We start from the raw sequence: 16,304 nt of genomic DNA, 5'->3' as shown, positions 1-16,304 counted from the left end.
GCTCCTGTTCTTGCACTACCTGAGGGTAATGATGATTTTGTCGTGTACTGCGATGCCTCCAACCAAGGTCTCGGTTGTGTTCTTATGCAACGAGGCAAGGTTATCGCTTACGCATCGAGGCAACTCAAGGTTCACGAGAAGAATTATACAACTCACGACCTCGAACTTGGTGCAGTTGTTTTTGCCTTGAAGATCTGGAGACACTACCTTTATGGTACTAAGTGTATCCTCTACACTGACCATAAAAGCCTTCAGCATATCTTTGATCAAAAGGAACTTAACATGAGACAACGCCGATGGAACGAACTCATCAGCGATTACGATTGTGAGATCCGGTATCATCCTGGTAAGGCTAATGTGGTAGCCGATGCGCTCAGCCGAAAACCCTGCCAGCTTAACTGTATTTTGCCGCGCACGCATCTTCACTTCGCGCCGATTCAAAGCAACCTTGAATCGCGTATTCGTGACGCGCAGCGCGCATCCATCAGTAATGGTAATCTTCGCGCCGAGTTAGCGTGTGGCGCGGAAGCACTCTTTGTCCCTAATCTGAGTGGAATTCTCTGCTATCTTAATCGCATCTGGATTCCCTTTGATGAGAATCTTCGCGCTGATATCCTGTGTGAAGCGCACAAATCTCGGTATTCTATTCATCCCGGCGCTGATAAGATGTACAAGGATTTGCGCATAACTTATTGGTGGCCCGGTATGAAAAAGGATATTGCTGTGTTCGTAGCTAAGTGCCTGACTTGTTCTAAAGTTAAAGCTGAACACCAACGCCCATCTGGTTTGCTCGAACAACCAGAAATTCCTACGTGGAAATGGGAATGTGTAGCGATGGACTTTATTACCAAGTTACCTTTGACAGCAAGCAAACATGATAGCATTTGGGTAATAGTGGATCGATTGACTAAGTCTGCTCACTTCCTGCCCATTCGTGAAAACTACCGTGTTGAGCAACTCGCGCAGCTTTATGTCAAGGATATTGTCTGCCGCCATGGTACTCCTTTGAGCATCATATCCGATCGCGATGGCCGTTTTATATCTCGCTTTTGGAAATCTCTCCAATCTGCGCTAGGAACTCGCTTGGACATGAGTACGGCATATCATCCTCAGACTGACGGTCAGTCTGAGCGAACTATTCAAACTCTTGAGGATATGCTCCGATCTTGTGTTCTTGATTTTGGAGGTAATTGGGATTCGCACCTGCCTTTGATCGAGTTCTCTTATAATAACAGCTATCATTCCAGTATTGGTATGGCCCCATTTGAAGCACTTTACGGTCGTAAGTGCCGCTCCCCGATTTGTTGGAGCGAAGTGGGTGAAGCTCAAATCACAGGACCCGAACTTGTTCAAGAGACAACCGATAAAATCGCCAAGATCCGTGATCATCTGCTGACTGCCCGAAGCCGACAGAAGAGTTACGCAGATCGTAGGCGAAAGCCTCTCGAATTTCAAGTTGGTGATCTTGTTCTCCTCAAGGTGTCGCCTTGGAAAGGTGTTGTCCGCTTTGGGAAGAAGGGTAAGCTTGCTCCTCGTTATGTTGGTCCATTCAAGATTCTCGCGCGTGTGGGAAAAGTTGCCTACAGACTTGACCTGCCGCCCGCGCTCAGTAATGTGCATCCAACGTTCCATGTATCCAATCTCAAGAAGTGTTTAGCTGACGAGAACCTTCACATTCCACTTGATGAAGTTCAAATTGATGAATCTATGCATTTCGTTGAGAAGCCTGTTGAGATTATGGATCGCGAGGTTAAGCAAACCAAGCGCAGTCGTATCCCTATCGTGAAAGTTCGTTGGGAGTCCAAGCGCGGAGCCGAGTTTACATGGGAAAGGGAAGATCAAATGAAGATCAAGTACCCGCACCTGTTCTCTGCGCAACCTACTTCGAGATAAATTTCGGGACGAAATTTCTTAAAGTAGGGGAGACTGTGACATCTGCCCTGATCCGACCCGACCCAGGTACCCGTTTCTCTTATCCGATCTCTTTCTTTTATGATTTAATATTTATTTATACTTATATTTTACTTTTAATAATAATATATATATATTTTCCTTCCCGCCTCTCTCTCTCTTTCTTTCCGCCGTCCCATCCCTCTTCTCTCTTTCCGCCTTCTGTTCCCTCTTGTCGCTGTCCCGCCCTTAAGCCTTGTTTCCTCTTTTTCTTCTAACTCTTTGCTTGTCCTTTGGTTCTTCCCGCCTAAGGATGTCTGCAGCTCCACGCGCCAGACTCCTTACATAGGAAGCCTGCGTGAAGACATCTTGTTCCTGCGATGCGTGAAGAGAACTCTTCTCGCAGCGCGCTAAGAATGCATGTTCTTCCCGCAATGCGCTAAGAATGTATGTTCTTCCCGCGATGCGCTTAGAATTCTTGTTCTTCACGCAGCACGCGAAGGATTTGTGATTCTTCCCGCAGTGCGCTAAGGATTGTTGTGCCAGCCTTCGCGCTCGCGCACTCAGCCTTCCCGCGCTTAACCCTTTGAGTTTTTCTTCTGTTTAATCTAGCCGTTTGCTTTTGTGTTGTCTTATCTTTTGTGTTGTTGACCTAATCTGCTTTATGTCTGAATAGTTACTTTCGGCGCAGCATGCGCACCAACCCCATTGGTTGGCAGATAAAGTGACTGACATTATCTTTTGAGATCTGCTTTTGCCATGCTTGACCAGTACCTTTATCTGACCTGCCCATGCCTTTTTACTGTTCGCTGTCAGCTTTATCTTGCCCTCTGCAGCTGCCATATCTTTTGATATCTTTACTTTTCAGAACTTTTTACCGTTGATATCTTTTCTTTTACTTTTTGAAATCTTTTCCCCTTTTTCTAGGGTTTATGTCTCCTAGGGTTTTCCTATAAATAATAATAATATTTTCATAACACATCACACACAAACACTTAATCTCTCTTATTATCTCTTCCTCCCTTTTTGCTCTCTGCCGTTGTCCTCCTGCCGTCTCCTCTCTTGCCTCCGTCTTCCTCCCTGTTCTTCCCTGCTTTTCCGGTAATATATATATATTATATAATAATTTACTTATTAATTATGCTAACTTATTATCTAGACTTAAAACAGATCATTAAAACAACAATCTTATTTATAGGTTAACTTGTGCTTGTTTAAAGTTGGTTCTTGCTTTATCTTACACCGCATCGTTTATCAAGTGAGTTATCTCGTATCTAATCCCTTTTTATTTTAAATGCTTTGGGATGTTCATGTGTTCATACAAAACTTGAGTCTTAAACTGTTTATGAACTTTAGTCGCGCAGTATCCCATGTGTTGAGGACGTAGACTTGGCTGTTTATTTGTATGTGTGGATCATTAACCGTATTGACGGTCTATTCCGCAGTTTTCATGGTACCATTAGATGAACACGGGAGAACTATCGTTTATGATTTTCTCTTTTGTATACACATGCACAGTTAGTCTTGTTTGTGAGCTCAATTGTGAGCACTGGCAGTCTTGTCTCTTAGAGTTGGTCCCGATCAGATTACACCCTTGTTGAAAACCAGACATACACATGTTGCGCGCAGATTTATTGTTATCTATGTATTGTATTAAACTTGATTTCTCACCAACACGCAAGTGTTTGACGTTTATTTTAACACATGTTCAGGTTTGCAGTAGCTGTTTTGGAGCTTGTGGACACGTAGGACGTTTTTACTTTTGGACCTAGAATTAAAATGTATCAAGACAAGTTAATGTTGTTTGAATGTTATAATTTATAATATATTGATTTATGTTTGATTTATGTTCTTTATTTTCCCCGCTGCGCGTGCGCGATAAAATGTGTATTAATAAATATTGACACCAATAGTGTCACGAGTAATGAAACAATATGTGGCGCCCCGATGTATAATCCGCCTTTGGTCGGGGTGTTACAGAAGTGGGGTAACGCCGACTACACATGGTCTTTTTTAAGTTTTTGTATCGAGCTTTCTAAAACAAATGAGCTTCGTTTTGGCATCAAACTGAACCATAAACCCAAATTAAGTTTTCTAAAACCATCTTTTTTTTACAGAACCACACTCTCTGCTCTACTACTCTAACGCCAATTACCGTACTCGCTTTTGGTTTCAAACTGAGCCATAAAAGATTATGCAATTCGGTCAAGTAATCAGCGTTAAACCGAATATTGAAGAAGCTAGTTATAACAAAGTCATGGCTTCCTATTCGGTCATTCTTTTGCTACTTCAGCAACTTCACTAGAGGTTAAGCTTCTCAAGTCACATTTTCGCTTCTTTGATTAGTATACTTATTCTATTTAGAATTAAACATTCACAACGATCTCCTATATAAAAGATTAATGACAAATCGTTACTTTAATCGCAAATTTAATCTTTTTATATAATTGAAGTGTTAAAAAGAATACAAACTATATAAGTTTTCTAATAAGGTTATTTACATCTAGAGATGATCAAAAAAACCGGTTCCTGGAACCGAACCGGAACCGAACCGGTTCCTACCCGTTTTTTGTAGGAACCGGACCCTATCTGATTCAACCCGATGATCCGTGACCGGTTCTTGCATTTCTGAGTGGGGGCGGGTAGGAACCGGAACCGAACCGGAACCGGTTAGGAACCAGTTCTAGCCGTTGGATCGAGTATAGCCGTTGGAAATCGTTTTTTTTGGCCGTTTTTTTGACCGTTGGGGTCAAAAATAGCCGTTTTTTGGCTCCCCCAAGCACCCCACTACTAGTATAAATAGGTATTTGGTGTCATGGGTTCATCACAACACTCAAAACGCAAACCCGAACGCAAAAAAATACAAAAAAACGCTATTACAACGTTTTGAGTTCTCTAATCTCTTGTTTTCTCTTCTTCTATATTCATATTTGTTGTTATGGCTGCCTCACAATCATCGGTTGGTCAAGGTTCCAACGCCGAACCAAGTTTCGTTCGTATTGTACCTCATAATCGTAATCAAGAGATTTGGTGCAATTGGGATTTGGTTGAATTGAGTGACCATTCATTGAAGGCTCGGTGCAAGTTTTGTGGGGTTTATTTAAACCCACTTTCGAATTCAAATTTGAAGAAACATATCGAAAAACCGTATTGCAAAGCGTTGAAAAAGAACGTCGATTCGCAACAAACGCAAATGGATAGTGAAGGCGGAATATTTACATACCAAATTGATCGAGTTCAAGATCGTATGGCGAAGTTTGTGATTCAAGAAGCTTTGCCGTTTAGCCACTTCGACAACCCTCGCTTAACCGCCATGATTCGAGATACGCTTCAACCACAATACACTCACGTAAGTCGTCATACTCTTAAACGTTATTGTTTAAAATTGTGGAAGAAGGCCAAAGAGGTACTAATTGCATATTTTGAAAATATAAATACGGAATAAACTTAACTAGTGATGTTTGGTCGGCTCCACATGGTCTACCCGAATATTATCTTTGTGTCACCGCTCATTGGATAGACCCGTCATCGTGGGAAATGATGAAACGCACCATTGCTTTCGAACTCTTTGAGTATCCACATACGGGAGATAATTTGTTTGAAATTTTAGATTATGTTATAAAAACTTATAAACTAGAAAATAAAATATTTTCAATGGCATTTGATAACGCGTCGAATAATACATCGGCGGTTGATAAATTAAAATTAAAATATACGCCGATTTGCAATGGTGTATTTTTTCACTCAAGGTGTGTTGCACATATCATTAATTTAATCGTGCAAGACGGAGTTGCTTCGGATGAGGTTACATCGGTTATAAACGATTTTAGACTAATGATACATGAAGTTTTTAAGAAAAGTAAAAAAAGACAAATGGATTATAGAAAATTTTGTAAAGATACGGGAAGAAAAGCTTTGGGAGCTAATTGGGATGTACCTCATCGATGGAATTTCACTTGCATAATGTTTCAAAGTGCTTTGGAACAAAGAGAAACTTTACAAATGTTTCATTCTAGTCTTGCCGAGAATGATTTGGCAATCCCCTTTTCAAATGAGAAATGAGAAATTATCAATGACTTATCGATTTTTCTTGAAGTTTTTAAAACATCAACTACGAAACTATCGGGAACGTATTATTCGACAAGTCCCTTGGTTCTTTCGGAGTTATTTTTAATGGTTAACAATCTTAAAGAATTTGAATATAAAAGTCCAATGTTTTCAAACATCATATTACCAATGAAGTTTAAATTAAAAAAATACTTTCTTGAATTGCCACCGGTTTTTACTTGCGCCGCCGCTTTAAACCCAATGTTAAATGTTACGGGGGTTGAATGTGTGATAGACGAAATTTTTTCAGCCTTAGATATGCATGAAGTTGACCCAAACTTTTCAGCCTTAAATAAGGGTTTGTATTTTCACTAACAAAACATCAGCATGTTACCAATTTAGCTTTCTTTTAGTTCTTCGAGAACCAGGAGTTGACTCGACACTATATGGTACAAAAAACCAACACATAAAATTCAACTTCTGAGGCTGCTTATCGCCTTTTTGCATAACATGAAACCTGCAACACATTTTTAGGAAATACCTGCTTCCCATTCTTCGTTTAGCGTGTAAACTATTAGTAGAAGGCTTAGAGGGTGTTGAAAGTCGATGACTTTCTAACGTCAGGCGGGTCCGTCTTGGAAAACCGACCTCAAAACAAGATTATCATGCGTGACATCATTTGTAAACCTCATAAAATATAATCAGAAATAAAACCCGAAAAAGTATGCAGAGATACGGTACCTCAACCAACAAGGATTCAAGATTTACGTGTTAACGTGGAAAACCATGGCTTTCAGCAGCGGGAATATTAATTTGTATAAACCATATCTGTGTTCTAAATAAACTCAAGACTCTTTAGAACATATAGTTCAACCGAATGTTGAAACAAATAGACATAAGCAACTAGCAGGTAATAATAATAAGGTATATTGTTTTTTATTAATTCCAACTATCATCTTTTGGTCGCTACTGGTCCCAACTAACGAATTGGCTGCTAACGGTCCCTTCTTTTAACGTATTTGTTCACAACGATCTGCGACTAATAGAAATGGTTGCTGACATTAGGATTTGGTTAGTCGCGGACCGTTGGAAACATATACGTTAAAAGATGGGACCGTCAGCAACCAATTCGTTAGTTGGGATGACCAGTGACCAAATATAGGTGGGATTAATAAAAACCGAGACACCTAATAATAATAATAACACCTACCTCAGATTCTTTTCTCCTTAGTTATATTGAATTGATTGATAGAAGAGATTAGTAGTCTCAACAAAGCTGTGAGAACAAAAAACGCGGTTCGGTTCACTCATGAAAAAAAACATTATATAACTTTCAGACTCCAAACACACATTCATATAGAATGTTAACAAACTATAACAAAAAAAAGTCTACCTCGTCCGACTTCAAATCCATCGAAACTTATCTACAGAAACCGACTAATACGGACTTCTGGACGACCTCTTTCTCCCATGATGCCTGACAGGCGAACGCGATCTGCTGCGGTAACCTCCACGGTTGTATCGATCCCTGTTCATCACACCTCCATTTCTATAATTAGTATGATTATTGTTATTGTACCTACGATCCGATGCTCTTCCTGTATCACGGTTGTTTCTATTGTTTCGGTCTCTGGACCTGTCGCGGTCCCGCCTGTCACGATCACGATTCTTGTCCAGGTCAGCAGACCCACTTGGGCTTCGGTGTCTTCCTTCGTTTTCGGTTTCTCGTTTCTTCCTTCGTTCTTCGGCTTCTTTCTCCCTTGCTAACCTTTCCTCTTCTCTTGCCTTCTCTCTCGCCTCCTGGTAATTAATTACAAATTATGTTTTCGTCAAATAAAACCTCTAAAAAGTTGAATATTTGCATTGGTGACACAATGATCGTGTCAAGCGAAAACAAGCTTAATTATTAATATAAACTTATATGACCAAAAAAAAAAATCTTTAAATGAAACAAACACAGCCCCTTTGACCCGGTTGACTCGTTCAAGACTAGGGCTGTAAACGAGGCGAGCCGAGTCAAGTCGAGCCAGAGTGTGCTCGAGCTGGCTCAAGCTCGGCTCGTTTTCTTTATCGAACTGAAAAATCGAGCTCAACCAGCCGGGCTCCTTTAAATTTTTAATTTTTTATTTATTATTATTTTTATTTTATATTTTACAAATGTTGGTATATAAAAGACAAAAAATATAATTTTAACATACATATTATATAAAATTTATAAACTAGAGAAGTTATAACTTTATATGTTTTTTTTAGTTATTCTGTTATAAGGGTTTAGGTATCGAGTGACATAATATATGTATAATCTTTATTTATTTATTTCTTGGTATGCTATTATTATATATAGATATTAAAATTTAGGGTTTAGTCTAAACAAGCCAACGAGCCGAGCTAACGAGTCAAACCAAGACCGAGCCAAGAGCCGAACAGACCCTGGCTCGAGCTCGGCTCGTTTAGAAATCGAGCCGAGCTCATTTAGAATCGAGCTTTTTCTAGCCGAGCTTTTGTCGAGCTATTTTCGAGCGAGCCACGGGATTTTTGAACAGCCCTATTCAAGACAAAAGACGACCCATGTCAACCCATTTGACCCGTCAAAATAAAACATGACTCATTTGACCCGTTCCGAATAAAACAAGCCCATTTGACCCGTTTATATTTATACAGAACAAAATGGTACCTTGTACTCGGAGAGGAAATCTCTGACCAAGCCATAACCAATATGCTGCTTTCCAGAGACATGCGACTGAGTTCTTTCAAGAGCATCGTTTGCTATCAGAAACGAACCACATGTCTCACAAAGAGCCATCTTCTTTTCTTGTGCAATCATTGTAACATTCCCGTTTTGTGGCTGCAAAGTCAACGCAGTCTTCTCAATGTTGAGCAAATCCACCTGTGCAAGCAAATGCCAATTAATAACCAAATAAATAATTAAATCTATACGCTATACAAAAAAGTAAAAAAAAATTAATACCTTCTTCATGAGTGCCCCAGCCTCATCCACTTTTCCAGCTTCTCCAAGAGCCTCCACCGACTCTAAAAGGTTCTTGATTTTCTCTTCTAGAACAGATAACTGTTCGGATTTTTCAACCGGTACAGGTGGCGGTGGAGGAACTTCAACTTCTTGGGCCAGACGCTCACGTCCCCGCCTAACTCTCCTATCCAAATCCATCACCTAAAGAAAATAATTGTGAAAAAAACAATAAATGCAAGAACTTTATTACCATACTATGATGTTAAATCTTTTAACTTGATATGCAATGCAACAAGCTTCCTTCAAAACGGATCATTTAACACACATCAGGTTCGACTTGACGCAACACTTTTTTAGCCAGTTAATATTTTTTAAAGATAGTTGATATTATTACAGAAAGTTGAAAACATTCATTTAACACATTGAGTGACTTAAAACCCGATTGACCAGTTTCGACTTTTGCAACTTAAGTTTGTCCTGTTTGACCCATTGGAGTAAATAATAACCAAAATAGATCATATTTTAGAAAAAAGTAAAAGTGACTTACCAATCTTTCACAGAAATTAGCCAAATCTGCTTCGAATCTTGGCACATAGGAATCATGCCTTGGAGATCTCTCAAAGCTAGAATAAGCAGCAAAAACAAAAAAAAATACAAAAAAAATGTTAAAACTCTCATGAACGATATAGAAAATGCAGAAAGAGATGGCTACGATGATAAAAATAAACTTCCACAATAAGCACATAAGCAGATAAACCTTCAATGTAACTAAAAGTAGAAGTACGAGTTTCAAGCAGCTTCAAATAAACTTTAGCTTATTTATGGAAAAATAATAAATGAAAGAAACGATTTTGATATACGAAATGTACGCCTCAATTCTACATATATTCCATGATATACCATACTTGTAAAGCAAATTAATAAAAACAATGTACATTCACGCAATCGTACGCAAAATGCGTGACTAGATTCATATTCACAAATAAGTGAACATCTATACAATCTCATCGTCAAGGATAATTAAGTTACAAAGTATAACATCTTAGACAAGTATTAAATAAACATTTGGTCTATCTACCGATAACTTCAAGAGTTCATTTCGTTACCTTTCTTTCAACTTCGGATCATGGATTTTCGGGCACGGACCTGAAATAAAAACAATGCACGGTCATATATTAGTTAAATCTTCCAGGTGAACATAAACAATACAATACTCACCGAGATCACTTCGAGTGTTCACAAACAGATCATGAGGGCAAAACTTCACCATGTAAAAGCTACATACTTCCTTGTCATCCCAAGTAATCTCTCGGTGTCCCCTCCTCTCTTCTTCCGTCAAATTGCGAGCTGAAAACACACCGTCACCAATAAATTAAACACAAACAAACGCATCAAATTACAAAACTTTAACTGCAATTTACTTAAAATTAAACCAAATCTAGCATCGAAAAACTAAAATCCAAACAGAGTCAATTAAACATAAATAAACACATTAATTTACAAAATTAAGGTCTCGAATCTAAATTCACTTGAAATTAACTCAAATCTTGCATCGAAAAAGTAAAAACCAGAAAAATCAATTAAACATAAATAAACACATTAATTTACAAAGTTAGGGTCTCGAATCTAAATTCACTTGAAATTAACTCAAATCTAGCATCGAAAAAGTAAAAGCCAGAAAACTCAATTAAACATAAATAAACACATTAATTTACAAAAATAGAATTTCAAATCTAAATTCACTTGAAATTAACTCGAATCAAGGATCAGAAAACTAAAAGCCAAAAAAATCAATTAAACGTAAATAAACGCATCGAGTTTCGAATTACAATTCACTTGAAATTAAACCAAATCCAGATTCTAAAACCTAAAATTCACACAAAATCAATTAAACATGTTTAACACATCAAATTACAAAATTAGAGTTTCGAACTGCAATTCACTTGAAAGTTGAAACTAAACCAGATCCAGATCCTAAAAACCTAAAATTGAAACAAAATCAATTAAACATAAATTAACACATCAAATTACAAAACTAGGGTTTCTAATTACAATTCAATTATAATTGGACAAAACCCAGATTCAAAAACCTCAAATTCACACAGAATCAGTTAAACACAAATTAACCCATCAAATTACAATAAATTAAACCAAACCAGATTCAAAAACCAAAAATTCACACAAAATCAACATAAACTTACCCATCAAATTACAAGATTAGGGTTTCTAATTGCAACTCAATTAAAATTAGACCAAACCCAGATTCAAAAACCTAAAATTTCAAACAAAATCAATTAAACATAAATTACTTGCAATTCACTTGAATACAACCAAACCCAGATTCAAAAACCTAAATTAACCCATCAAATTACAAGATTAGGGTTTCTAATTGCAATTCACTTAAAATTAAACCAAACCCAGATTCAAAAACCAAATCAATTAAACATAAATAAACCCATCAAATTACAAAATTAGGGTTTCGAATTGCAATTAACTTGAAACCAAACCAAACCCAGATTCAAAAACCTAAACTTTAAACAAAATTAAACCAAACCCAGATTCAAGAACGAATCGAATTGCATAAAAGAACGAACCTGAACCCATGAGCTCATCTAGCAATGCTCGTTGGGCGTCCATGGATGAATGAAATTGAATGCAATCAGATGGATGGTGTTTGAAACCCTAATAATTGGTTTTCTTAATCCAAGGGTTTATGTCTATGACGATATCGATTTTAAGGTGTATACGAGGTCGACTCTAGTTGTTTAGGCTTGTTAATATTTTTCTATATATGTTGTTTTTTTTAATAAAATCTTTTCTATAAATGTATAAAGATAATTAAAATCGTATTAAAACTAATTAATAAATAAATAAATGGGTTGAGTCTGGGTTTGGGTTTGGGTTTGGAAAAAGACACACGAGCTGAGCTTAAACTTTAGTAAAAGAGTTTGAAATGAGCTGAGCTCGAGCTATTGTAAGTCAAAACGAATCGTACTCGGACTTGTTTTTGGCTGGTTAATGTTTTTCTCTGTATATCGTTCAAAAAAGTTAAAGTTTTTCTATAAATGTATAAAAATAATTAAAAAGTTATTTAAATTAATTTATAAATAATAAACGGGTTGAGTCTGGGTTTGAAAAATGACTCACGGATTAAACTTAAACTTTAGTAATAGAGCTTGAAATAAGTTGAGCTTGAGCTCTAGTAAGTCAAAACAAGCCGTGCTTGAGACTAGTCGAGCTTAGGCTTGACTCGACTTGTTTACACGTGTTGTTTAAAATTTTATGAAAGTGATAAAAATAGTCCCCATATTTGGTTGCAATGTTTTATAACTTGAATGGTGAAAGTAGTAAATGATATATTAAGTTTGTTCATATTTTGTTCTCTTTTTATAAGTGTCATGTTTTCAAAACATGTTGCCTATGAACATTAAAAACTCTATTATGATGTTTCCATTTGCCAAAACCCTATCCAAAGTGTTTGTTCTTTTTTTTTCTTTATATTCATGTGTGTGGTTTGCTTAATTAGAGTATGAAGATCTAGATTTAGAGATGGACATGATCATATTTTTGACAAAAATGGTAGATTTTGTTGATTTGCTTGATACGTAGAGTTGTTAAATTTTAAAAATCTACGCGTAAATCTGTTTTAAACGAATACATATCAAATATGGATAGCAAGTTATAATGTAAGACATGAGGTTGTTATGAAGTGTATAAAGTTAATATGATGGATTCATTAGTGCATCTAAACATATACATAGATAGATCGTTATGCATCGATAGATTCGTGTTTTTCTTAATGACTGATAGAATCACGATAGCAAATGGTTGGTATTAATGCATTTGTTGTCTTCTCGTCTCATTGATATTGTGCAAACCTAGTGTATAGTAAAGCAAACAAACAAACGTGCGGTAATCTTTAATGCTTTACAATTTTATATGAGTGGTTGGCTTGTTAGATCAATCTTACGAGTAGGTAGACGAGCCTCTTTAACTACTCAATAACTACGTGATAAACATGAACGATTCTATAGTGTTGGTAAGAGTCTACATTGATGTATAAGGGCAATGATAATAGAATAGATATCCTTTTACGCCGAGGATCGATTTTATCAACGACCAACATATAGTGGTATTATGCAATGTTCTCAGCTACGATAGTCTTTAAATGATATGATGTCTTTGACGTTCTCTTTCCTTTTGATCTCGTGTGTTGTTGTTGTGCTTTGGTAGAATGACAAGGATTGAATGGTTGTATTAGGTTGTGACGGTAGAAACTGTTAACAGTACTGGAGGTAATAGTGCAATCTTGTATAGGTTCATATATGTCTTTTATGTTGCAATTAATTAAATTGAGCAATACGAAAACACCGATAATTTTATGATAACTCACCACAACTCTTTAAGTATTATTACGAACGAAATTCACACTAAAAAATAACCCTAAACCATTTGCATGTACTAAAACTCTAACTTACTCACCAAGACTTATAACTAGAGTAAAACTATGTGTATCCTTAACTTATCTTAAAGATTCTTATCTTAAAGATTTATCTCTTCACATAATTTTATCTATGACCTTATCTTTTCTCGGTTTAACGATTAGCTCGTTCATTTGTGCATCGTTAGAATGAACCCTTCTTTTTTTAGTGTTCTTTTCACAAGTATCTGTCCTCTTTCTCTTGTGGATAGCAATCGATGAATTCAAGGTGACAGATTTATGAAAACAAAAATATTGAAAACAGTAAGGGAGACTAGCAAATGTTAGTGCATAAAGTTACATAGTCACCATCTACAAATTAAAAAAAGGATATCATATTATATAAGCAACTCATACACCCAACAATGGTTTCGTAGCACCGGAGGATGTTGAATATTTGAACATGGTTTAGAGGATCGTGTATAGTAATTTTTCAGTCTCTAAAACTCAAAACTCTGTTTTTACTTTTTATTATAATCGATTTTGCTATCGAGGTTGTGGCGCAACTTGTTGTCTTGTCAAATGCCATTGAGTTGTAACCTATTTGATGCATCTTTATTATTTATCTATTTATATTGTATCAAATTGTAAACAATTTATTCCCTACATACTGTTGGTTTCAGGTGTATAAATTGTATCTTGTGTTTAGAAAAAGAAAATTTGTTTTGATTCCGCTGATTTGTCATTTTGTCTATTTAAACAACATATGAAAATTTTAAACAAAATGGTAATGGAATAACAGTGGGGGCGTCACTATCATCCACGTCGGCTATCGACCATAACGTTGCCCTTTCCGCCTCTTCCATAGCTATCCTATTACCGCTCCCATAATGCCCCTTTAACCTCCCTGGTACGGTATTTAGGGCGTTTTCTAGTTGTTGGGTCGGATAACTCCACCGTTAGCCCACAATGATTAGCCTAAGTAAAGATACGTTATACTTATACCATAACAAACATGACAACATTATCATGTATTATACATAGAGAATGTAAGTCACACATACATGACATAAACATTGCTTTTTATGAGTTTTAAAGTATCATATTTAAATAAAAGGAGACACAATGAAAATTTTATGTACATCATGACTATAAACGTTATTTCTCTATAACATGACTATAAGCACATAACCAATAAAATCACTAACCGAGCTCGAATAAGCTCGAGCTATTTTTCTAAAGCTCGAGTCTAGCTCGTAAGTTAATTTTTCACTGTTGGGGCTCAACTTGTCTATTTATTAATTAATTTATATACATTTTTAACTATTTGTTATATATATATATATATATTGCAAAAGAACTAAAACGAGTTTAAGCTTGTCTCAGTCTTGTGTACTAGTCAATGCTCGGTTCTAGCTCAACTATATAGTGTGAAATTAATACATAGAAGTCCAAAAGAGACGAAAGTTAAGAGCACGTAAGGCTCGACGAGGCTAGACGAACTTACCATATAAGACTTGAACTTTGGCTCGATAACAAAATGAGCTTTATTTAAGGCTCGAGCTCAACTCATTTCAAGTTACTTCCCTTGATGATGATGATGATGGCGTGTGAGAGTTGGCGATTGTGTCAAAGTGTATGTAGTTATCTTATTAGACCATGTGTAGTCATTTAGACCATGTGTAGTCATAAAGCTCCACTACCAGGGGTTATGCGCCACGTGGCGCCCAGTCAGAGTTATGGTTTTGTACAAAAACAGGCTGTAGTCATAACTCTCCACTACCAGGGATTATGCGTCACGTGGCGCCCAGTCACGTTTACACTTTTTTGCACCCACCACCGGATCCAATTATTCCGACCACCACGAAACCCACCGGATCCAACTATTCCGGCCACCGGATCCAATCACGAACAGTTTACTAAACACTTAACCTCACAGATATTTAAAACCCAGTATTTTAAAACCCACAAAACCATTATTATCAAAACATGTACAAGATAATTTTTTTAATTTGTATATCATTTACCATTTTCTTGGTACACTCCGCCCCTGAAAATGCTGCAGTTACTCAACTTCCTGGGTTTAGTGGAACTCTACCGTCCAAACACTATGCTGGGTAATCTTGTTCTTCACTTTGTTGTTGATGTTTTCATGCAAAGATTTGATTTTTATTGATGGGTTTGTTGTAGTTACTGTTCAGCAGGGGTTAACATCTTCTGGATATTTATTGGCCATTGCTGATAATGGTGAGATGTATGAGCTTCATTCAGATGGCAATAGTTTTGACTTTTTCCGGCCACCATGAAACCCACCGGATCCATTATTCCGGCCACCATAAAAACCACCGGATTCATTATTCCCACCACCGGATCCATGCAACCAACGGCCATTTTTTGATTTGTGTGCCATTCCTGCGCGTTTTGTATACAACGCACCAAAAAAAAGCTTCAACATAACGCGGGGGGGGGGGGGGGGGCGGTGTACCCCCGCGTTTTCCATGTTAAAGCAACCCAAAACGCGCCCAGTACGGGTGGTCTTAATTTGTATTTTCCAAATTAAGTATATGTGTCTATCACACACTTTGTCACAACCACCCAAAAAATATGTTTATGTTATTTACAAACATAAATGACAATTAGGGCTATCACTTTTACGTGAAACCTGAAACCCGACCAAAAAAACCTGTACCCGAACCCGAACTAACCCGACTCGAAGAACCCGAACCCGAACCGAAGTAATTTGGGTTGGTTCTCGGGTTTGATTTAGAAGATTTGGGTCAACCCGAAAAACCCGAATAAACTTTTAGTTTTGAAATTAAATATATTTTTATGTATAATAGGTTAAGTCTTAGTCACTAAAGGTTATCAGAATCTAACTCTAATCGACTGTTGTCATTCTAACTATTCTGGATCGATTGGTTATTAAAAATTTATGAATTCCGTTTATTACTAATAGCAACCATAATCGAACAACCAAAT

At 36.9% G+C, this 16,304-nt stretch overlaps 1 protein-coding gene across 1 annotated transcript; it reads right to left on the bottom strand.

Moving 5' to 3' along the window:
• Positions 1-7,249: 7,249 nt before the first annotated feature.
• On the bottom strand, positions 7,250-11,628 carry LOC143552247 (uncharacterized). Its single transcript, XM_077042517.1, has 7 exons — positions 11,500-11,628; positions 10,124-10,252; positions 10,012-10,051; positions 9,453-9,528; positions 8,906-9,106; positions 8,612-8,824; positions 7,250-7,737 (listed from the first exon to the last, which is right to left on the bottom strand). Exons 1-7 carry the CDS (start codon positions 11,540-11,542, stop codon positions 7,375-7,377), a joined length of 1,065 nt encoding a protein of 354 aa, XP_076898632.1. The 5' UTR covers positions 11,543-11,628; the 3' UTR covers positions 7,250-7,374.
• Positions 11,629-16,304: the final 4,676 nt, after the last annotated feature.

The sequence above is a fragment of the Bidens hawaiensis genome, unplaced genomic scaffold, assembly GCF_021521415.1.
Source record: "Bidens hawaiensis isolate Kalapana, Puna unplaced genomic scaffold, B.hawaiensis_p1.1 tig00016829_1, whole genome shotgun sequence".
Lineage (NCBI taxonomy): Eukaryota > Viridiplantae > Streptophyta > Magnoliopsida > Asterales > Asteraceae > Bidens > Bidens hawaiensis.
The sequence above is the reverse complement of the archived record's forward strand: the minus strand, read 5'-3'. Positions and strand labels throughout refer to the sequence as shown.

Coding starts and splice junctions, on each gene's coding strand:
- LOC143552247 (XM_077042517.1), bottom strand. CDS start 11,542: ATGGACGCCCAACGAGCATTGCTAGATGAGCTCATGGGTTCAG. Junction 9,529..10,011: donor GATCCGAAGTTGAAAGAAAG/GTAACGAAATGA, acceptor TGCTTATTCTAG/CTTTGAGAGATCTCCAAGGC. Junction 9,107..9,452: donor CTAATTTCTGTGAAAGATTG/GTAAGTCACTTT, acceptor TATTTTCTTTAG/GTGATGGATTTGGATAGGAG.